General features: G+C 38.0%; 1 protein-coding gene and 1 long non-coding RNA gene across 5 annotated transcripts in view; one reads left to right on the plus strand and one right to left on the minus strand.

Moving 5' to 3' along the window:
- CA10 (carbonic anhydrase 10) overlaps window positions 1-25,344 on the plus strand; it is a 200,016-nt gene that overhangs the window by 140,696 nt on the left and 33,976 nt on the right. For all 4 annotated transcript variants that reach the window (XM_068655020.1, XM_068655021.1, XM_068655019.1 and 1 more), the window contains one exon: window positions 14,936-15,121. In XM_068655020.1, coding sequence (XP_068511121.1) covers window positions 14,936-15,121 — 186 coding nt within the window. The remainder of the gene's footprint in view (window positions 1-14,935; window positions 15,122-25,344) is intronic.
- The window catches only part of LOC137841751 (uncharacterized), a 137,226-nt gene that overhangs the window by 11,843 nt on the left and 100,039 nt on the right, over window positions 1-25,344 (minus strand). The window contains exon 2 of the long non-coding RNA XR_011088720.1: window positions 2,886-3,016. This is a non-coding gene — a long non-coding RNA (uncharacterized lncRNA). The remainder of the gene's footprint in view (window positions 1-2,885; window positions 3,017-25,344) is intronic.

Here is a 25,344-nt window from a genome sequence, read left to right on the forward strand (position 1 = left end):
ATTCTTCTGCAAACATCACAAAAAATAGAAAAACAGAACGGACAATGTTTTTGCCCAGGAGAACAGAAAACCCTAGGGATCTTCCTGCACGTATTTAACTTGTTTCAGAGGTACATAGGAACAGCTATTATAAGAAAAGCAGCCTCACAATTATAACAGTGCAGACTACACATGTATGTAGGACAGTAAAAAGGGGACTGAACTAACCAAATCACTGAAAGATAAAGGGAAAAAATCACATAACTACAGATGAAAACATCAGGATTAACATTTTCCTAATAGCCTAAGGGACATATTTAGAGTTTTGAGTTTTCTAGTATATGAAAAGCAGCCCTCTTTGTTGAAATGTTATCATTTATAGAATTCTGTTTACTCAGCACTTCTGAGAATCAGGTCACGTCTGCTAAAGTGCCTGAATGTGGAAAAAGTTGACCTAGATCGGTATTCTTCAGGCTTTCAGCATGTGTGGACCACTTTGGGCTCTTCAGTCTTCTCATGTCTGCAGGTCCCACAGTGGACACCACTGCCTTGAAGGGACTCGGCTGCTGCCAGCCGGTGAAGGTAGCTGGCAGTCCTGCATTGATGGGGAAATAAGTTACTGACATTTGTTGCTTTGTGCCTCCATTTCTGTGTGAAGGGATCAGAGCTCAGAGTTTGAGGAACACTGACCTAGAGGGTAGAATTTTTATCCTAGAAGTTGTTGGTTAGATTTTGTTTTGCTTTTGCTTGACAGGGCATACAAGGGATGAGAGACAGGGATTTAGGAGTATTAAATCTTTTTTTAATATATAAATGAAAAAGACAATAAGCAACAGTATTTAAACCAGAAACCTGAAATCCCTTAAAGGTGGTTTGGCCATGACATTCTTATTCAGGTTTTTACTCAGTACCCATTACTACATTGTCAATTGTTAACTTGTGTATATCACGTTTTGTTCAGTAATCCCCCCTCCATTATTTTTTTCTTTTTGGTTAGGGGAGCATAAGCTCATAGGAAAAAACAGAAAACAATGCTTTTGTAAAAGACCAGGCTTTTGTAAAAGACCAGGCATTATACAATCCACACATACCACTGGCTGGACATGCGAATAGGCACCTATGTATTTGGATAATTATGGATATGCTTTTAGTCCCAGAATGGGTTTGTACATGTACAAAAGCACAGTTTTAATGTACCAGCTACACTCGCTCTTGAGGTGGAAGTTAGAATATCAAAAATATTTCTTTATCTCAAACTGAAACATTTTAGAACATTTTTTTTACGTTTATTTCATTCTAGTTTAAAGGGTGCAAGAATTTTGTATTGTCTCCATCTTGTATGTTTGCTTTAGTAACAGACATGCTATCTTCATATAAATTTTCTGCTAATTTAACCAAAGAGAAATATAAAGAGTCATTAAGGCAAGTAACCCTTTTTCAGTAAGTAGACTGAGCATATGATGTTTGAAAACACCATTAAATTCCTTAATATGTCCAGAGCTTTCATATGTTCACGGAAAACTAAGATAAATTCCAAAAATGCATTTGCAATTACAAGCAATGTTTTAAATGTTACATGTTGACCCAGCCACTGGGTTTCCATCACCTTTTCTGAGTAATGTGATTAGCCATAACATTATCTTAAAAGTATTTTGTGTACCCTCTAGCAAAATAATCTAGGTCAGAGGTAAGAACGTTATCTGCATTTTATATGGTGAAGACACTGAAGTTATTCTGCTACACATGAAAATAATCAGTTGTTGGAAAGTTTGCAATTAAGGAAAATAGAATCTTCCTTCCCTTAACCATAGTGATGCACTTCCAAGTAATGAAAAAAAAGCATCACCTTTTTTCAGCACTGCTGTCTTACATTACCTCTAGTGCTAGGGTCTAGAAACTCCTGCACACCTGCTGCTCACGCTAACCAAAGCAGCCGCATTAAGCAGCCGCAGCCCTTTGCTCAGTGAGTGATGTGCCCATACTTGGAGATGGGAGTTGGCACTAAGGCTGCCTATACACAGAATTTAATTTGGTGACTTCAGGCATGGTTGGAAGGATATGTTATTTATTCCTGAAAAGAGCAAATGTACCGCAGAAACTTTTAGGTAGACATACTTGTCTATTTTTTATATGCGGCAGATTTGGCCCAGTGTCCTTATTGCAAATTAATGTCAACAATAAAAGGATAATGGATTAGAGTTCTAGCAAAAACTTCCCCAATAAATTCAGCCATTTGCCAAGTCAGTTGATGCCCTACTTTCAAGACTGTCATAGCAAGCAATTCTGAACAGTCTCTGCTTATTAAAAATGGAGTACTAAAATCAATATAGCAATATCTTGTTGGAGAAAATTCAATTTATCAACAGGTTTGTCATTTTAAAGATGATTAAAGGAGTTGTTTATTAGGCATCATCTAGACTTAGAAATAGTTGGTGTGAAAATAATAAGACATAAGCCACGATAGACTTACAAATCCTTCAATTACATCAGGGAGTGGATATTTTTCTGTAAGTGTAGACCAGTACTTCCTATCTTTACTTTAGACAATATCAGTCACCAATTACATATTAAAAACTGGTACTCCTCACAGATTTCAGTTGCTCATGGGCAGACCCATTATTCAGAATCGAAGCACATATCAAATTGTTAGAAATACCAAATGTGCTACCATTCTCACTAATGCCTTGTAAGAAATACTTACTCTGATCTGTAAGATTTCATTTTTCGAAGCTCCAGTCCAACTTCTACCTAAGTTCTATGTAGTTCAAAAGAACATAAGCACACAAACTATTTTCCTTTTCTGCAAGCAAGGAGAACAAATATATGAGAGTGAACACTAAAACATGTCTTCATCTAGGATAAAGAGAGCAAGGTTGTCTTTACATTGTAAATAAAACATTAAGTACCTTTAGACTTCTCAGCTGTAATTCATCAGGAATAGGAATGTGAACACACCAGTGTGTGTGCAAACACCCAGAGGTGGGGAAGGTACCACTTCAGTAGCATACAGGAGCTTTCTCAGCCTGTGGTTTGCACGCTGTAGAGAAGGAAGAAGGTGTAAGAAATAAGGGGAAAAGCAACTGCTAATAAATGGAATGCTGATTCATAACTGACAACAAGCCACTATTTTAAAAGATTCTACCTGAGAAGATAATAAAAATGAACTTGTTTCAACAGATTAAACATTCTTGAAACTCTCTTTAAGACTATATATGATGAAATGTTCCTTAAAAATGAACTTGCCTTTTATGTCTGGAAAGCTAAGATCCTACCTAAGCTAAACTTGCCCCTATTGGAAAAGCATTCAGTTCTATGCTGATTCCTAGCTAACTTTATCCCATAGCTCCTTTTTGTCTTTTCCCCATGGACTCCTTTGCAAAGCGAGAAAAATCTGTATTTTTGGTAAGCACAGTGACAAAGCAAAACAGAGGGAAACCGATGGTAAATTAACATGATGCAAAAATTGCTTTTCTAATAACCTTTTTCAGAACAGTGTCTCACCATTTCTTTATATTTGAGCTAGTGGAAAAGCATCTTTTACTGCATAAAATAAGACATGTTTGGGAATGATATAAGAGTAAAAAATTGATTCTTGGAATTCCAGACATTGTGTCGTTTTGATTACTTGTAAAAATACTAATGTTCATAACTCCTCTATATGTAGAGATGTTCAGAGGATTAGAATATCAAACAACCAGCTCTTTCCCCTTAGCCATGCAATCTAAAAGCACAGCAGGTAATATGGAATGGCAGGAGAATTAACACAATATCTCTTGGGCAACTTTTAGCAGAACAGTGCTCATAAGTGAAGCCTTAGGAAGCTTTCTGACTGGAAGAATTTCACACCTACACCCACTGGAATGATGACGAATAACCATGTAACCCCAGGTGTGGAACCACCAAAGGAGGTGAGGGCTGTCCCCATGCTGCCATTCAGCCTGCAGCTCCAGTTCATGCTGCAGACCAACCTTCCTCATCTTCCATCCAACTTGCACATTGACTCTCTGAGACTTGAGTTAGAGGCATGCTGAAACACAGAGGAGATTCTTCTAGCTAAGATATAATTTATAGCTATCAGCATTAGGGAGATCCGTTTTTTAATATTTTTTTCCCAACTTGCATTGTTGGGAAAACAAAGGTACGTTTAGAATGGGATCTGCCTGTTTTTATTTCTATCTCTACTGCAGCTCCTCTTCTCAACATAAAAAAACTACACAAACGTTTTGGAGACAGATAAAACAGAGTAAAGTAAAACAGTCCTCTGTTAAACAGAAACAGTAATATTTGTTACTGGAAAAGCTAAGTTATTCACCTTTTTTAAAGAACTAGAACAAAACATCTCCCTTCTATTAAAAAAAAAAAAAAAAAAAAAAACACTAAAAAAACAGCAAACTATGCTACTAGGCAGAATAGCTCATGATTTTTGCATGTCACAAAGGATTTGCCTTGATATATAATAAATTTTATTGAGGTCAAATTTCAAGTTGTCTAAATACTAGTTTACCTCCAGAGATACAGGGCTCAGGAAATTATTTTGCAATAATTATGTTTTTCCTTGGCAGTGATTTAGGAAGCAACTTATGAAATATACTGCTCTCAAACACTTGTTACGCTTCTGCTAAAAAAAGCTAATAATACTTTTATCCCTTTCCTGGCTAAAAAGTTGAGCTGTATAGATTCTTCTTTTCATCTCCACTGATTTGCAATATCAGTGAAGTATTACCAGGCTTTTCTGATGTACAACGACATTGCTTGGCACCTGCTGACAGACACCCAACCTGTTCCCAAGAGACATCAGCCCCCTGTCAGCTCTCCCAGTTTTAGGGTTGAGCCCTGGTGAGGAACATCCCTCTGAGCAGCCCGGCTCAGCTGGCCTGCCTGTGTCCCCTCCCGGCTCCTGGGGCACCCCCAGGCTCCTCACCAGCAGGGCAGGCAGCACGAGGAGCCCAAAGCCCTTGGCTCCACGTGAGCACTGCTTAGCAGCAGCCAAGCCATCAGGGTGTTACCAATGTGATTCTCAGCCTAAATCCCAAACATGGCACCGCACCAGTACTGGGAGCAAAACGGGCTCTATCCCAGCAAAGAAACAGAACAAGTGGTCAGAGGATATCACAAAGCAGCAGTGGTCACTTCATTATTTTAGAGGACTTATGAAAATTTAATAGGCATAGAACCGTAGAGCTTCTTAGCAGCAAAAAGAATTAGAGAAACGGGGTCTTCGGGCTCTTGTAAAATTGCATCATTAAACTTAATAATGGTATGTTTTGACTGTGGTGTAAAACAGATAAACTTTGTATGCACATCTTTTACCCTGCTCAGAAAGCCGTATGCTTCTCAGTCATTCGGACAGCAAGCTAATGCTCTGGATGCACCACAGCAATAAGGTTTTGCCAACTCATTAATCCAGGCCTGGGTGTGAGGACAGGCATTTCGCTTTCTCTTTCTATCCACAGAAGTCAGTAAAAAAAAAAAAAAAAAAAAAAGAGGAAAGATTTTATTTCTATATATGTATCTATACAAATGCATACTTAGAGAGAGATGCGTGTACGTGTGCATAGATGGATGGATGCAGGTAAATAACATGGTGAGTGTATTAATAATCTACACTTTACTACAGTGTTATTTACAACTTAGTTTGAAAAATATTTTCCAGACTAATTTAGTGCAGCCTTCTTGTTAATGCTACATACAAATAGTAAAGTAGAATATAAAGCAACAGCTTCAAAAAGAATTTAAATCAATCAACTAGCTATACCTCATCCGTTCAGCAGGGAAATTCTGAAAGTTTTATTAGGAAAGGAAGCACTGAAGAGAAAATACAAGCAAAATAAAGATATTAGAAAGTCTGGATACATTTATCAATACCCAATCAACTGAGATATTATCTGAAGTCTGTCTTACTACAGAAAAATATAGGGAAAGCGAACCACTAATTTCAATATAAGTGCTATAAATTTCCATCCGATTGGGATTCCATTGGAAAACCACTGGCATTTCAACCAAAGCACTTTGCAGAAAGAGCTCTGAAATCCAGGCAGCTACCAGGAGTCAGTGCATCTTAATACCACTCATTAAATAGTGACTCAATTAGAGCCTCGGGATTTTAACATACTCAATTTTAATTTTTAAGCCCCCCTTTAAAATGGACAGGGTGAGTTTTCATTTGTCTGGATTTCTCACCAGTTTGAAAATGTTCTTAAGCCTTCAGGTTTAAAAAAGACAGCTCTGACATCCTTTCATCAGAGACAAAAATTATTCCTAACACAGTTTTTAATGCGGATTCTTCAAACTAAAATCTTGTTACAGATTGCTAGACTAAATTAGGGTAATGGGTTCTCTAAGCCCCAGTTACTCTCTCAATTACTTATTGACTTAGCCTAATTCTAAAATAAGGTTAATGAACAAAAAGGAGCATGCAAATGTAATTTTTCCCTCTTTCTCTTCCATATAATGCTTGTAACTGTGTCACACCGAAGGATAAGACTTGTCATCTGTGGTAAAAATGCAGCTGTAGAAGCACAGGGCTGTGAATCACTAAATCTAGTTACAGGCAGCGTGTGTCTGGTTTAGAATGTCCCCAAAAATCTTTTGTTAAACACCAGAGCAAGACATAGGCGCATGATACTTCACAACAAACTCAAGTTCTCTTCTAATAAACTGAAGTCACTCCAGAGTCTACCATAGTAAAGACAGATCCGTGAATGCTGTTGAAGCACAACCAGGTATTTATTTAAAAATCCCTGCCAGCGATCTCAGTATGGAGGCTCTGCTCCATCCTGCGTATGACCACATTTAACTTGAACTCGACACAATCCCTTCACTGTTCAACTTGGCTGAAGATACGCCTGGTCATTCTCACCCTACCTTCTGAGTAACTGCATGCTATTTACATTGATACTACACAGTTCTGCTGCATGCAAAGAAGTCTTCTGAGGTTATGCTGTCTTTTAAGGTAACTTGTTTTCACACATTCCTCTCCCATGCTTCAGTTTGCGTGCAAGTACTCAGGCTGCAGGTTTCAGGATACTACAGAGCAGAAGATGATGGACACTGAGATCCAGCCTGCTTTCACAGAGCAGAACATTCTTAATGATTTATTTTTTCACACCAAACAGCATATAATGGATCCAATGTGCAGGAAGCTCTCAGAATCAAGATATATCCCCCACTTAAAAGCCTTACTGGTCCCTGAGGCTTCAGCCAGCACTGGTGGAAGCTGTCCAGTCATAGACGCCAGTTTTTCTGCTCATCTATTTCACTAATTTGATTCTCGTTTTAAAATCTAGTGAAAGTTCTGAGATCTAATTCATCTGCTACATATGGTTTAAATATAGTTGGAATATTTTAGATTAAGGAGAGAAGTAAACATCAACACACATACAGCAATTATTAATGCTAGACACCATACATTCTGCTGCATCTGCTTTAGCCTTCATGGTTACTAACAAGGTAAAATCTTTGCATTAATGTAGTAGCGGAAATATAATAAAGCACTTTATTATCCCTAAAAGGCAGCATGTGGCATATACACTCTGTGGGGTATTACCAGTGTCCTAGGAGCAGTTTCATTCCTTCACATCCTGTGGCATATAATTGTCTCAGGCTAACCATGACCCTGCGGGTCCTCTATTAAAATTATATTTTTGTTACAGAATGGTGTATACATTATTGAAGCACATTATTTTGATCTCTGAAAATTGACATATTGTGCTCATTAGCCAGTACGCCTGAATATTTAATTTATGAGGTTTGCTCCAAGATTTTTACAGATCAGACACTTAAGGGAAGTAAACAGGCAAAACTGAAGATCAGTGAATGGCAGAGATTCTTACTGAAAACGGTGCTTTAAAAAAAAAGTGTGTCATGCCATATGCTGGAACATGTCACGTTATGTTAAGCAGGTAAATAGATTAATTGGACTCATTAACATCATTTCCTTTTTAAAACTTTTCAACTTGCAAGATGAAAAGATAATTTTAATCTTTACCCTTCTTACATTTTACATTTCTTCATACAGACCTTTTTAATCAAATATTGATGATGATGCCTGTTGTTCTTCAAAGCTCAGCACTGACACTGCAGCTCCCTCCCAGTACGTGGTACTGTATCAAAACTCTGGGATTTCCTTATCTTTAATTTTCTTCCCACCCAGAAAACTTTCTTTCTTTTTTTTTTTTCTCTCTCTCTTTTTTTTTCAAGCACAACACCGTATTTTTTCCAGAAAAAAAAAAAAGCACTCTGGATATGTCACTTATCTGATGGCCTTCAAGCCACCTGCTGAACCTGCAGCCTCCAAACACAGTGGGGTAGACCAGAAGAAAGCTGCTTGACTGATGCAACAGACTCCACACTTCTGTCCCACAGCCAAAACCACCACTTCTGAAAGCGAAGGCACGGATTACAGCCGTGTCACAAACCAAACCAAACCAAACCAACCAACCAACCAAATGATTTCAGTTTTAATTTTCTTCCTGGCGGTGGAAGTCCCAATGGTATAGAGGTGATAGCTCTATGGGATGGGTCAACAGTGCTCTCTGCTGGCAGCAGGGAAAGGTTGCAGGAATTACATCTGGAATCTACCTTAAAATATAAGCATGAAATACTTTGAATATATCTATGTCTAAGGCCCAGAGACATCTACATGCAAATATATAAAATATCATGATTTACAAGAAAGTATGTTCTTTATTATACTGAATAAAAATTCAGAAATAATTCAGAATTATTCAGAAATAATTCTGAAAATGATGTTATATGAGCAGCGTTTCTACAGTTTCCTTACATAATGTTGCATATGTTGAGCTTAAAGATAAAGGCAGGGAAAAAGCATTATGAACAATAAACATTCACATGTACAAAGATATACCAAATGCACTTAAATGTTCTGTAGAAAGCAATTGCTTACAAACAGTTACAGAAATACAATCCTTATGTATGCATACAGAAATACTGCAGAACAAGGACAGAGGTCTCAAATTTTCCATGATAGTTTGTAAAAAAAATCTGTACAACAGTTGTCTCCTATTTAGTATCAATCTCTTCTTTAAGATAAGACTTCAGAAACAATTATGCCGTTTTAAGCAACTGTTAAATACCTTAGAAGAATATCACAGAAATATCTTTTATTCTCTATCATAAGTCCCCTGTTAACAACTTCTAGAAAATCACAACAGCAGCATAAAACTACTTCTAAAACTAACTGGGTGCCATAAGCACAACATTAGGAAAAGTTATGTTCTTCTCTAGGCACTGCTTTGAAATAAGCGAAGGTAATCCTTGTGCAGAGAACTAAGCAGTGTGCTTTAGTACATCTCAACTCCTACTTTGGTGTGGTGCTTAGTCACAGTCCTAAAGTCAGATTTCAAATCACAGACATACCCTGGAGTCTATGGAAACTCTTTTCCAACCCTGAAGCAGTCTCTGCTTTGCACGAGAGATACAAGCGGCTTACTACAGCACAATCGATCCAAATCAATGGGAACAATATTTGTATCGCAGAAAGCGTCTGGTCAAGATACTACAAACAACAACAACAATCGTTAAACAAAAGGATTGTGCTTGGAGTACTCAGAAAAAAAACATTAATCAGTTTGCTGCTGTACTTGCTCGGGTGACCTAAGCTACAGCCAGAAGTGTTGCACGGGACAATCCCCAGGCAGAAAGCAGTACAGCCTGTCATTAAAGCTTACTGATCCCTGGGAGACAGAAGACAATTGTATATTTATTTATGCATTTGTGAAGCACTTTGAGACCCCTAGATGGCAGATGCTAGGGACAGGTTAATATTAGTATTAATATTTTAATGTCTCCATGGAGCCCTGGTCCCTCCATGAACCTCCTAGGGCCACTAGTTGAGCAGAAACCTGATGGCACAAGATGTGTCCCTTAGGTAGGATCAGGGTCACCTGCTGCCCTCGCCACATTGACACCAAACAGCAGAAAGCTAAGTCAAGACAAAGCAAGTGGCATTAACAGCTCAGGTGCTGGTAAAGGAGCAGAAAGCCCACCCCTCCGAGCTTGCAGAGCTGCTGTCGTATTCCATAAACCATCACATTCAGGAGGAAACTACAGAAGCCAGGTGGCAGGCAACAGAAATGTGGTTATTGCAGGATATAAAACTGGGGCATTACAACACCTTCAAAACACTCTTCAATACTTGGTGATTTGCTTCTCTACCCAGCGCTAGGCCTTCTTTGACTGTATCTATTTTCATCCCAAAGAAAGAAACGTCTAATGCCACAGATAAGATCCAAGGACACCATAGCAGGGAGCCATACACAATTGATTTTCTCACTTCCTTACATTCAGTGCTGCTCCACTGGCAGGCACTGATACAAGTTAAAAAATGTTCTTGGAACTGATCTTCAGACCACTGATACCTGAATAAATCCAAAATACCAAGAGACTATTTCGCTATTTTGTCAAGACCATTGGGAAGCAGAGAGCCTGCTGAAGAAAGGTGACAGTGAGCTGCTGTCGTAGCAAGGGACTGAAAGGCAAAGAATCCATCTCTGCTCCTTTGCCTTTCCTCTTGCACTCCTTGCTTACACTCCTAGCATGGCTTCACTCCCAAACAGGCTTCTCTTTCTGTCACTTTTCTTGCACGGGGTTTTGAAGGCTGTTTAATCATAGACTAAATGTAAAGATGTAGGACATGAAAGAACTTCTGAAAATTATTTAGTTCAGGACTAGTTGTGGAAGAAAAGAGTAAGTGAGCAAGATAGATGGTTAACTAGGACACAACAAAATGTTTTCATAAGTGCAGGGTTGAAGAACAACATTAGGAAAGATTGTTTCATTTATTTTTTTTCTAATGGTCATAAAGATCTGTGCAGTTCCAAGATAAACACGCATCAAAGAATTTGTGTTTATTAGTTATGGACTTCTATTGATCTTACTTGTGTTCCAGCTTTCAAACAGCAGAATCTGGACTTCTTTGTGATTGTAGGACTAGCAGGTTACACAGGTACCACATGAGTATTGAGATCTTCTTTAGAAATGTAGTATGGAATATACATGTATTAGCAGTGCGTGCCTGTCTTGCATCAAGATAAAGAGAGAGAATAATGCTGCTGGGGAATTATGTGCACAAAGCTCTGTGAAGCAAGAATTAAAATGAATGAGATTAAATAGAAAATAACTACATCAGGAATATGTTAATAATTTAATTAAAGCCTACCAAAGTTGAAACATTCCACAATTAAGGCTGAAGCCCATCAACATTGTTCTACTTGGGGATTTTGCCATAGGTAAAATTACTTGTTTGGAAATACTTCCCAATGTTTGAGGAAAATTGGGTCAACTAAGAATGTGGTACAATCATTAACTTTGAAAATGTTGGATGCAGCTGTTTTCTCAGGCAGACTTTTACTGATGCTTTGATATATGTTTTCTTTACTGCACTCTTATTTCTGGTGGATAAAGTAAACGTCAATATCGATCCTTTTGAAAATGAGGAGGGGGAAATACTGCTTTCTTTTTTTCCTAAGCTTGTTTGCTATGTAATTATCCTTACATAAATATATTTATTTAACTTTACTAAAAAACGTTAAGTCAAACATAAAGGTAAAACAAAAATGTTATTAGCAGAGCAAGGAGCAACACGAAGGCCAAGACTGTGAAGGTCTTAGCGCCAAAGATTGATTTGACAAATTAAGGAAATAGTTGTACAGATCTTAACAGATTTTTATATTACCTTTTTAAACTATCCTATAACATTTTATCCAATCCACCGAAAGGTATAAAAATTTAATTATATGCTCTGTGGAGTAGTAGGTATTGTTGTCTGTATCAGGCTGAGTCAACATCTTTCTCAGAAGACACCCCTGTCTTCCTACCGTGTATTTTATAGGAAAACATACAAAATACAGAGAATACCACCGAGCCGACTTCTGTGCCTGAGGCCCATTACAAAACCACACACAACTTTGCTGTCCACAAGACCAGCTCAGTTTGACATTCAAAAGTGACCGTGCACCATCACTTTAAAGGCTCAGTACCATAAAATATTGAAAAGCCCAATTTATCAGGAGCTTCAAATAATGAATAAGATCAGAACCTACTTCTTCTCCAGCCACAATCAAAGGTGTGCATAGTTAAAACACAATAGAACGTTTTCTGCTGAAAAAAAAAGCAAGGCAAACTTCGTTCTTTCTTTCATCATTTTTTGCATGACACCTTCCTACTGATTGTAATGCATCTGCAGACTCTGAGCTTGCAAGCAGGTGATTGCACTAAGCAATACTATGTCCTACAACTATTAAGTGGTTACACTAAAAAGTACACTTTTAAAGGTCATAAGATGTTGAGCTTGTATATAAACCAGACAATATCCTTTCACACAGCAATATGTTAATGCTTCCCATAATCAGGCACTGCATTATACAAACACTACAGGTCAGAAAGTCTCCAGATTTTTTTATTTAAAAAAAAAATAAAAAAAAAAAAAAAAAAGGTTCCTTAACATTTTCATCTTTTCTCTGTATGTAATCATGTAATCCAAGTAAATGGCAAATGTAAGACACTTCTGTTCTCGTTGTAGTGAGCAAATGCCCTTAACAGAACTGCCGATCAGAAGTCACTAGTAAGGGTGGGGGATGTTGACACTCTTAAGAAAAGAAATGGACAAGGTCATGTGAGTGCAACTGGGACCAGCATCTGGATTGGTATACGTGGCTGCTCTTCACAGAATCACGGAATCATCTAGGTTGGAAGACACATTCAAGATCACCTCATCCAACCTCTGACCTAACACTAACCAGTCCTCCACTAAACGATATCACTAAGCTCTACATCTAAACATCTTTTAAAGACCTCCAGGGATGGTGACTCAACCACCTCCCTGGGCAGCCCATTCCAATGGGCACAATCACAACCAGAAAGCCAGTGCTTCATTTAAGCCAGAAAGGCTGAAAAAAAGTACAAAACCTTGCATTTTTGACATTGAAGATTTTGGATTTTGTCTCTCCTGGTGACAAGTTTGTATGCCTATGCAGGAAGCTCTTAGAGTTTGACTTCAGGTGTCCATCCCTCACTGCAGGTCAGAAATGAGGCATGTCAGATACTTCATTTCATTACTGGTGTTTTTTATCTGCACTTACGTAGGGAAATTCTGTTTTAAAAGAGTCAATACAACCTCATTACAAGCATTACATTTTTATGAGGGGGAAAATGAGAAAGACAAATGTTACTCCTGTTCATGAATTTGTCTCTTATCATTTCCCCTCTCTGCTCTACAGAGAGTTATTTGATTCATATTAGAGGTTATTTGGGTCACTTTTACCTTGAGAGAGAAAATAATGGTAACCTAATTTGATATTTGTAGCAATTTAAGTAAGAAAATGAATTCTGAATATTTTGCACAGTTGCTAAATTTAACTGAGTGCTCAGTGAAGCATGAGTTTTTGAATGTGAATAAGAGGCTTTAAACCATTTCCCCTTATTTGTTTTTAAACTACATGTCTTACTTATGATAAGCAATTTTATGTCATTCATACGCAGTGTACTGAAACTGAATTCAATAAACTGACCTTCTTTCACCTGTTAAACTAAACTTGGTATTTAATTATTGTGCATGCAAAGTCAAGCAGAAAACTAAGGAGCATTTACAAACAAAATCACTGTGTTTTATTTGAAATGAGTAGGAATATTTGTGTTTATTGCTTTTCATTAAAAAAATATTCCTCCTTATTTTCTGATTGGAATAAACAAAAAATAGAACATCTGTATCAAAGTTTAAAAACCTACAATAATCAAAAGCAGTTTTAATCTCATCCATTTAATTCTATTGCACAGTCTGTGAAACGTAACTTTTCACAACATACTGTGCAACAAAACACGTCATTTAAACTCCGTAATTAGTATTACAGATAAAATGACACTGCAGCAATGTTAATTACTATAGCACTGATGTAGTACAGGATATAATACATAATAGTCATGTCTTTAATTTTAAATTGAAATGCAACAAAGCATATTATTGCTGCGCTTCCTCTTCTTAAAGTAAATGAATGTTATTCAAGTGTACCATTTGTATCCATGCAGAACATTCTTAAATCACGATTCTGCTTTAGCCCAAGCTGGCGTATTTCACTTTCTAATGGCATAAGTTAAGGAACTTCTTACTATAGGAATCTTTCCCAGCAGTGGGAAATATGACAGAAATATATTCCATATGAAACATTTCTACAATCATTTTCTTTTTCATTACAGTGACTGTAAATCAGTTTTCAAATGAAGCGTAGCATTCAGTCTTTTTAAAAATAAAGATGAATCTTAAAGAGCATTACAGCTACTTGAGGTGTAGTAGGAACTGGAGACATATGATCAAACCATAATTAATTCTGTTCCACCACGTCTAAAGTATCTGTCAATTGCAAACATAAAGCATTCAGAGTCTTGCAGAGGAGGACAATGAAAGTTTTTACCTGCAGCACCAGGAGGAGTAGGGCACCCTGTTTTATGAATAATTATATCTCTGCTTTTGCACCACCTTTACTTTTGGATAACTTTGTTATAAATATTAAAAGAAGAAAAAAATGAGTTAAATTTCAGATTTGTTCTGAGTATACTTAAATAATTTATGCCAGCTGAAAGGTACCCATTTTCAGTGGAGAAATTTTGTAATGAAGTCATTATTCAGATCTCACATAAAAAAATATTCTAAAAGCCTACTTATTTAGAAGTATAATAATCCTATTCATTGTGTTAACCATATGCCCCTGGATAAAACATGTACACCTAGATTTAGCAAAATATTTGAATATACAGTATAAGGTTCAAAGCAGAACTTGAAGTATATCCTCAGGTTGTGTATTTCATCTCACAACAATAAGAGACATTGCCACATTGAAATGAAGGCGCGTAAGGTGCAACAGCTTGAAGTACATGTAACAGGTTTCAAGGATTTACAAATGATATTGACAAAATGCTTTTTTTTTCCTCCAATATTGTTTAGGTCAGCGGGACAATGTATAATACAGGGAGACACGTATCTCTACGATTAGACAAAGAGCATTTGGTCAACATCTCTGGAGGGCCGATGACATACAGCCACCGCCTTGAGGAAATCCGGTTACACTTTGGAAGTGAAGACAGCCAGGGATCAGAGCACCTACTCAATGGACAGGCTTTCTCTGGGGAGGTATGTCAGCACATGTGGAGTTACAAATGAACCAGCCTGAAAGGGCACACTTTCCTTTTCTGCCTGAAGGTATTTGCGAACTTATTTGTACTCATAAAAATCCCCACTTTATCCAGTGGGAAATTCATTTTTTGGTTGTTGGTTGTGTTGGTTTTTTGGCCCATGCATTGCCATGTGAGTCATATCTAAAAATGAAACTGGTATTAATTGCACTCCTAGATACCATATATTCACAAACAGCTTACAAAGCAATTGAGTATGCTTTGGTCAGTCCTTTATTTCCCTAGTAAATGCAAATGCAAGACTAACCATGAAGTAACACTAAAGATGCTCTATTTTCTTAAATAAAATGCTAATTTACTGCTCACTGGCATGTAACATTTTACATTGACCATTGTTCTGCCTTCAATTTATGTAAGAAATAAGGTGAAACTTAATTTTACTGATGGTTCCACAGAACTCTGTTGCTCCGCTGAAGAAATACACCCCGCAAGTAAACAATAGCAGAATCAGTACTTACTTTATCTTTTAAATGCCTATCTGTAATTGTCCCAGAAAAGACAGTAATTTGATGATCTTGATAACTACCTGCAGGACAGCTCATTAGTTCTGTCAGGTAAACATTTTAGCCTTGTAGTACTTTTTGAAGATATATAGGAAAGTTTGCAGATTTTCTGATAAGCAAAGCAAATTTTTTTCACTCTTAATATGTACGAGAAGAGACTCAAGGGTTTTGCAGCACCCCATCCTCCATCAACCCATGCCATGACCGTGAACCAGCGTGCAACTCTGCTCCACAAATAAGGCAATGCTTCAGAGTAACTGTCAATTACTGTAGGGATTATTTTTAAAGATACTCCAAGTACCTTTTACCATTCTTTCAGAAGACCAAAATGAATAGTTTGTCATAGTAAACAACTTATTTTGCTAGGGAAGAATAACCAAATTACCATCTGCGCTATCTATCACAGGTTCTGGTGATGAGACAGTTAACACATGGCAATTTCTGTGGCATTGTGCAACAGCAGTTTTTAAGAGTAGGACATTAACTGCAGAATTGTCAAATAATGTTGTAATTGATGGTAATTACTTGCTTTGATAAGCTATGTAGATATATCAATATAGCCAGTGGCAGCTTTTTCATGAAATTATTCATGCCTTACCCAACTGCCTTCCCATTGCCTTGTTTAAATTCTGTGATAAGTGGACTTATAATGTATTGCTCCTTTAAGAGCTGAAAGTTAGGATGTAGTGTTGTAGTAAACAAGGTCTTTGCTTTGCTAAACAGATTTACAGAAGGCTATCCAAACAAAAACTGAAGAAAGCAAAAATCGGGTTGAAACATATCAGGCATTTGGTATGATGTTATCAGTATGGTTTCAGGTATTTTTAAAGAAGTAGACAAGATAGAAATTCATCACTCATAGACTATAACAGAAGTAAACATGTAGAGCACTTATTTTATTTCCTATACTTAATGTTAATAACTTCGCTAGTCTCTTCTGGCTTCAAAAGTTTTGAAGAACATTAATAAATGCAGCTGGCACTGGACTGAAAGACTTTTATTATCTTTTCTGAAGACTAGACATGACAGTTTATGACATTTTAATACTCCTTCAGCTCTATTCCTGCAGCCAGGATAATACTAATTTAAACAACATTCACATGGCAACAGGAAATTTTGATTCCTGAAACAACCAGATATTAAACAACTATATTTGAGCCACTGCCCTATTCTGCTTGAAACATCACTAACTGATTTAAAAAAGGTTCACATCAGAATAGCAAAAGGGGCAGTGAGACTTCAAAGTGGAGATAATGTGATGGTTTCCTGGATGAGAGCAGGGTGGCAAAGCAGCTGCTTGGCTCGGACAGCTACAGAAGCTGCTGACCCAGCTGCCCACCCATTTGAGGGTTGCCTGACTGCCTGTGAACAGCCGCTGGAGTTCACAGCACAGTCCACGGTGAAACCAGTGAGCTTGAACCTTAGATGATGCAGAGCTAAGTTGTCACACTTGCCAGCTGGAGCCCCAGTTTAAATGCCCTGAATCTTTTCCAGGCAGCGCCCAGCCCATTTACTGGCTGAGCAGAAAAGTCAGCTTCCTAACTTGGTTTGCCAACATCAGCAGTGAGACAGCACAATTAGCTTCCACTACCCTCAGTGTTCCCTCGGGAGTTTCTAGACCAGGATCATTGCCTTCTTATTACTTCTGACTTATTGCAGGAATACATTTTGCTATTATTAAAATTTGGTATTATTTGCTTACAGAGACCTCAAGTTTTTATTAATAAAAGCATAAAATCCAGCTAAGTGGAAACCACTGTAAGTCAGTAAGTCACGCGCAGCTGGATCCACAGCATATGCAGGTTTCATCTAGTTATCTGAATTCCTCCTGCAGTGAATGGAAAGAGATTGGCATCTTCAGAGGATGATCATTCCTGACAGCCAGAGACATATCTCTTAGGACAGGACAAATCACCCTGTGGAAATGCATCTCCCCTGACAACGGAGCAGAGACAAGCAGCTGGCCAAGTAGCTTAGGCTAGATGCCTCCTTTGCAGATGCTGAGATCATAGAATCATAGAATCATAGAATATCCTGAGTTGGAAGGGACCCTTAAGGATCATCAAGTCCAACTCTTGACACCGCACAGGTCTACCCAAGTTCAGATCATGTGACTAAGTGCACAGTCCAATCTCTTCTTAAATTCAGTCAGGCTCGGTGCAGTGACCACTTCCCTGGGGAGCCTGTTCCAGTGTGCAACCACTCTCTCTGTGAAGAACTTCCTCCTGATGTCAAGCCTAAACTTCCCCTGCCTCAGCTTAACCCCGTTCCTGCGGGTCCTGTCGCTGGTGTTAATGGAGAAAAGGTCTCCTGCCTCTCGACACCCCCTTACGAGGAAGTTGTAGACTGCGATGAGGTCTCCCCTCAGCCTCCTCTTCTCCAGGCTGAATAGGCCAGGATGAATTCTGTCCTTCAAGGATGTGCTTTTCAAAGGTTCAGATAGCTGTTGTGGGCAGCCAGACAGGTAAGCTCCAGTAAGGTCAAGTATTAATTACTAATTTGAATCTGCATCTACACAGCTAAGCTTTAATAATAAACCAAATACTGTTTCCAAAGTACAGGCACCGAGTCAAATCAATCATGTTGACTAGCATGGGTGCAAATTTTCAGTGAAGGATGGCAGCTGACAACGTTCTTAGGATATACATTCATCCATACAAGTGCTGTCTGTATAAATAAGTGATTTTCAATAAGCTCCCAGCACTGAGAGCTGTAATGCTTACAGCTCTCAGCAACTATGATAAGAAAACTATAAAAAAGTTACCTGACTTTATGGTTACAGAGTACATGACAGTATAAGGTAACATGTTTCAGGTCCACTGCTGCTAATTATTATCACTTCTGTGGTGGGTGATACTGTCAGAAGAGATGGGATAAAGAAAAATAACTGCATAACTGCATTAGTTTAATTTGTGCAGGTAACCACAGCAATGAAGAATTGCTACCCTGAGCTTTAGCAGGTGAAGGCAAGCAGAGAAAAATCATTGCAGGATTACACTGTTTGGTTGCTAATTGCACACTAACACCCACAACACCGCTCTGTTGCTGCTGCTCTTATTTGTGTTGGACAAGATCACTGTGGAGTTTACTGCAACCTCTAGTTTGCCATGGAAACAATGCCCGGGGATGAAGTTACTCAAGCAGTGTGATGCACTCGAGTAGACCACAATCAGCTCATTGTTCCTCCTCCTCTCTCCTCCCATCCATTTCTGTCCCCTCACTTTCACTGATGCTGAATTCTCCAGTGCATGTTAAAGTCAGTGTTTTGGATAGAGAAAAGGGACCCTGGGCGGCAGCTGGGCGAAAGAGCAGTGCAGCTGCAGCAGCACTGGCAAACTGCTAGACTGCCTCAAACACCCCAAGTGAAATCCAAATCAAGGAAGGCAGAAGCTGTCAGATGGCCTCAGCACATCTTGAACTAGGAGCAGTGTGTTTACATATCTGGAAATCCAACCTAAGATGCATGCTAAGCAAGAGGTTTGTTAGAACTTTTTTTTTCTTTTCCTAATGAAGATGTTCCACAAGTACAGAGGCACTCAGAGCAAGCTGGAGAGCACTGGAGCAGTACCATGGAATGAGAAACAATCTAGAAATAGCAATTTGATTCAAGAAGTACTGTGTCTGAGTGATACTGAGAGACTTGTAATTTCCAGGCTTTAACATCTAACTAGGTGTTAAAGGCTGTCAGGAGAGATCTCTACAATAATCTGGTTACCTTTTAGCCTATAATTATAACTTTAATAGACAGAATAAGTGAACTAATGCTTAAATAGCTTGAGTATAAGGGCTTTAAAATTGTGTATCAGATTATCGACAATATGTTTGACACTGCTAACATGGAAAGAATGCAAGGCTTTGGAATATTTAAATAAATTGAGCATTTGCTTGTCCCTCAGATACATAGTTGAGTGCATTCAATTCTCTACTCCTTGCATAAGCATCCTACTGTATTATGACAATTAAAAGAAAATCTTGGCTCAAGCAAGGTCCCCAGCTAGGACACGAATCAATCTTGTCTGCTGCCTAATAACTCTATGCAAAACTGCTTCTAATCCTTCCGAGTCTGTGTCATTTAACAAAAGACCCTTCTTTCAGACAGAGGCAGCAGAAAATATGGCTGAATACTGCTGCTGTTCAAGCTCTGTCTACATTGTTAAAGTAAAAATTAAATAGATCTGAACATCCAAAAGGTTCATGTTGAAAATGGGGCCCTTTAACATTACTGTGTGGCAAAATCTTACAAGTCAACACCATTTTGTTTCCAAACATATATATATATATATATGAATAAGCATGCTGCAGGAGAGCTCCAATCATTTTATGGTAATGCATTGTAGTAGTAGTCTTTAAAAAGAAAGTTAAGGAGCTTAATTATATAGGGTTATGCACTTTTTACATATTCCATAGCTAGAAACTCTCAAACAAGAGGCCATAGTTCAGAATATATTAAATAAAAAAAACCCTCCTTCTCTGCCCACCAATTTACCTTTTGAAAACCCACTGACAGATTATAAACACACAGTGATAAGAAATAAAATGAGAGCCAGAACACTAACTAGATAAGTGAACACTATGCACAGCATTTGAAACAGAGATTTACTTCTGCTACTGCTAAAAACCCCTAAGAAAACCTAGTAAAATGTAAGAAAACAGGAGTGGGAAAAGGAGCATGGCATCAGCCTTCTTCTACTACTTTGATTTCTACGTGAAAGCAGGCAAACTTTCCCTGAGTAGGGAACTTCTAATGATACTAAAGGATTACTTATCAGAGAGATCAGTGTTGCAAATCCAACTTCTGATATTTTTAGAAGCAGGACTGACAGATAAACAGCCTATGAGAAGCATCAGACCAGATGGAATAATTTAATCCAGCCTGCTGCAGAATTAGAACGGTCTCAATTGTTAAATCAGCAGCAGTGATTTTGTCACTGAGACCTTTGGTACAACTTTGATTTGCCTGTATGGTTCCAAATAGTCTCCCCCAAATTACTTCTGTTGGTACTGCTTATAGCAAACAGAAGAACGTTTATGAAACAGACAGGATGTAACCATATATAAACTATGACTTCAGTTATGTAGGCAAAACACAACGGGTCATGGCTGATTAGTACATCAGAGGAAACTGTAAGCAAACCACCCATGTCTCCTTTCATTTGATAAAGCCCCCATCTTCTTCCAAAACTTGTCAGCTAGGAAATGTTCAGCTGTGACTCCCATGTGAAATTTGGCTCAGGTGTTGACTTATGTGCCCATTCTGCACAAAAGCATGTTTCTCCACACAGTTCCCTACCCAACATTTAGATTCCTCACCCAGGTCTGCTGGGGCTGGGCACAGAGGACAGTGGCCTCCAGCTTCTTCACAGCTGCCTTCCTGTAGCAGACATGGTGCAAGCCTGCCCCTGCTATGCCCCGTGCCGTGGGCACTACTGCCAACAACCTGCAGAAAAAGTCTGAAATTCAGATCTGTCAGTTGCCACAGGCCATCTGTGTTACATTTTGGAAATTGCCTATGAAATGATACAGGTCATTTTTAAGTATTTCAGCCAGCAGACAAGTTTACTGTATTCCCGTGCTGATTAATGTTGAAAAATAAGCCTCTGAGGAAAGTACCAGATGAGGGAACACATGTCTAATGGAAGGGTGGTTTAGTAAAATCTCTATAACCTTCAGATTAATGTTCAGCTTCAGAGGAGAAAGTCAATAGGATAATGAATTAAATTGCTAGAGGAATAGAATATAAATCAGGAAGAGGTGGTGGTATTGTCATTACCATAGGATAAGGAGGCTATTCACGTGAGTAATTCAAAACCAGTGGGAGACGAACGCCTGCATTAGGTGCAAGAGTGCACCTCTGTCCACCCTAAAGATTATAGGTGGATTCCACCACAAGTTTTATAACATATTTATGCACATAAAAAGCAGAGTTACAGTCCAAAAGACACGCTTATTCATTAATGCATAAATATTGTGTTTTTCTAAACCCAAATCCATTTCATGTGTTCAGTTGGGGGGGTTGCTGTTTAATATAACAAATTAGGATTGAACGATATCAGCACAAGGGTTATTCACGCCTGGCTGTGGTCTGCCAGTTTCTGAGCTCTCAGTTGTCCACTGGAAATTCCTTTGCACTTTCAGTTGGCTCTATAAGTAACTTAGGCATTTTAACAGAGATGTGATTTAGTAGGGCAGTGCCTCCATGCTGCCTCCCCTCTAACACTGCATGCTCTCACACACACCCCCCTCTTGATAGCCTGAAATCTTGTCAGATCCAAAAATGTGGTCCATGGGTGGGGGGGAACGCACAGTCCAAGGAAGAGACCAGGGAGATAATCTAGGCAACAAGACTTGCAGGGAGGCATATGGGAAACCTATGCTATTTTATACAGTGAAAATCATCAAAATTATTTTTAAATGTTCCCAGAATACTTCCCAGCAAAACATGAGGTGGTAAAGCAAGTTGCTAAGCAAAAGCAAAGGAGTTGCTGATGTTTACAGCACCTGAAACCAGGAATAGCACAGTAGGTGACAGCGGTACAGTATGAACGGAGAGGAAAGATAAAAGGTAATACTCAATTCACTGTACAGTATGGATCCTGTCAGGTATGGACCATACTGCTCCAGAACCACCACATGAAACAATACACGATAATCATCTGAAGGATACAAAAGTTTGGGGCTCATACCAATTGAACAAGTAACTTACCCCCCAGTGGCTACAAAGGGAAATATAGAAAGGGAACTCTAAGCTACAAAATATCTGCAGGGTTCATGAGATACAGAAAGAATTTCCCAGAAAAATCTAGCACTGCAAATCACAATGGTGGGTTTATTTCCCAGATTTCTCATATTATTTTCTTCTGACTCCTGACTGTTTTTCTTTCTTAAACAATTCAACGCATCTGAGTTACACACATTTAATGGTTATTTTGCTGACGGATAATAAACAGGTCTGCAGATTAAAATGCAAACTAATTGCTGCACCAAATTCCATTTACTTGATTTCATGTTCCATTAGATTTTGGTGTTATTTTGCTGTGGCAGGTTTTCATTTATATACACTTACATGAATTATAGAACGAATTGTGAAGAGAGGAGATGACAGAGATTCCTTGAAATCAGAAGCTGAAAATGGGTGAAAAGCCAGGCAGTAACTGAACTGTCTGAACATCCATGCCTACGTGGTGGTAATAACAATTTAAAGCAGCAGTCAGAATAATGTGTTGACAGCCAGATATTTTGTAAGCAGCAAATGGACAATATTTAAAACGGAACATGCAGTCAGCGTTTCTTATCAAGGAAACTTCTCCTTTTGAACTTACTCTATTGGAATCCAGAAGAAAGCAGAATTTCCAGGAATATGGACAGAATTATTTTTTATGGCATATTTTACAATAAAATACAGTGTACTTCCTACACCAGCTGCTTGCTAAAAACACATCTTAATCCTTGGTGACCTTCAAAAACAGTTTCATCATTAACACTTTTGAAGTAGAACCACTGAATTTTAACTTATGTTCCTTCCTGTACTACTTCTTGCTATAGAGAGCCATCTTCCAAGGTAATATAAGCTCACAAAATAACAAATCCCAATATTCAGTAGCCAGGAGAAGTTACAGAATCAAGTGGAGGTATAGCAACTATAAATTGCTGACCATCAAGAGAAAAATAAATAAATAGGAAAAAAAAAATGCAGCATGTAAAGTTGTTTCATCAGAATGGCTGCATTGCTGTCAATGCCTGTCCTGCAGTCAGCCTTACACTTCGGGCTGTTGTAGTCATGCTGCCATTTTTAAAGGAAAATTAGATTCTAGAAATAGCCTGTTTTATCCTTCCCTGGGGAAAAAAATAATTACACCAAATCAAATTATATATGCTCAAACTTTATATCAGCAATAAAGAATTTTACTTCATGTGCAATCAGCCTCTGATATCATAAATACCATTAATGCTATTTTTCACCTTCCCGAAACTTGATTAGCAGTGGAAATACAAATGAGTTTTTTGACTGATTTTTTTTTTTTTACAAGAGGAAGAATTTACAGTTTATATAATACATCTAAGTCTGAATGCACAGACAAAACTGGAAAAGTTTAATGCTTCTCTTTGAATCAAATTGTAATAGCCTGTTTCTCTTGGTGTATAGGCCACAGAAGCGCAGTTATTGCCAAACAGGGATTCGGGACTGGGCCTCACTGCAGCTATGGCTCTTTGTAGGATACAAACTAAGGAAAAGATACGTGGGGAAAATTACATATTTATTTCTTTTAGCAGGAAGACTAATGATAACATATAATTGAAAGGAAGTCATTTAATTTTATAATCCCAAACAATCATTAGATGCCATCTGGAGTTTGAATGCCTTAGAACAAGTGTTTAACCACTTATAAAATTTGGGACTAAATTTCAGGTACTCAGACAGGATTTTGAACTTTAGGTTTGTACTTTTACATTTTATCAGGTTACTGTGATATTTGGGGCCAGGAGTGCAGGTGAAAAATTATAGTTCATTATCACATCAAATAAATGAAGTTCCTTCTCACATTTATATAAGTGTGTCATCATTTTCGTTATTTAGACTTTGCCCCAAACATATTGCATCAAGTCTTTCTGGAATAATGAAATAGCTTAACATTTCAGACAACTAACAATACTGAGATCACCTGATTTCTCTAAATTATTAACTGATTCATAGAAGGCATGTGACTAGGAATTGTTAGACATGCATACATGCATGTATTTGAAAATTCCATATATGATATTTAAGGGAGTTATTCTTAAAGCAATGAATGAAAAGCTGTTGAGGCTAAGGTACCAGCTGCTACACGGTATTACAATCCTCTTCTACTCATGTGTGATAGGACTTCTACTCTCAAGTCAGTTTTGGCAAGAACCAGAAATGTTTCTGCAAATGTTTGCTGTTCCATCACCTAACTCTGAAAGCACCCAAATCCCAAATCCCCTATATTTCTCAGTGTTATTCTTCCTGGATTCCATGTAGGATATTCTAGGCTTGGTACAAGGAGCTCCATTTCTGACATCCGGTATTTTTTGCCTCTGTATATTGTTTTTTGAGATTTTGTGATACAGGCTCCACAGACACTGTCTGCTATTTATTGAAATTTAAGAAACTTATGTGCAGATTTTTAGAGTTGCATTTTTATTTCTTTTTTTCATTATCTACACATATGTGGGTGCACCTTGCCAGAAAACTTTTCTTCTTTGGAAACTACTTTTCTGAATCTGATGGATTCATTCTATCCATCCATTAGGAGAACTGTAAGAACTGTCCAAGCAAATTGCAAGCTCTATGAAAATGTCAGTTTGTATTAATGTAGCAACATGACAAAATATCTTCTGCATGGAATAATAAAAGTTGAATCACTTAGATACTGAGTGAAACAGATCCCTTTAGTAATAAGTATTTTTTTTTTGCTCATGTTTACTTTTCAGTTACCAACTGTTCTCTTTTTTGGGTGGGAGGGAGAAGTGGAAGAGAGTGTCAATGTACTCAGAGCACAGTCTGTCACAGACTATAATCTAAATCCCTTTGGTGCCTCAATTTTAAAATCCAGCATCATAAAGCAATAAGGTGGAGTTTTTCTGCTTAGAGTAGCAGCTGTAGGATTTGCTTTTTTAAACCACTGGGACATTAAAACAT

The sequence above is a fragment of the Anas acuta genome, chromosome 18 (assembly GCF_963932015.1).
Source record: "Anas acuta chromosome 18, bAnaAcu1.1, whole genome shotgun sequence".
Classification (NCBI taxonomy): domain Eukaryota; kingdom Metazoa; phylum Chordata; class Aves; order Anseriformes; family Anatidae; genus Anas; species Anas acuta.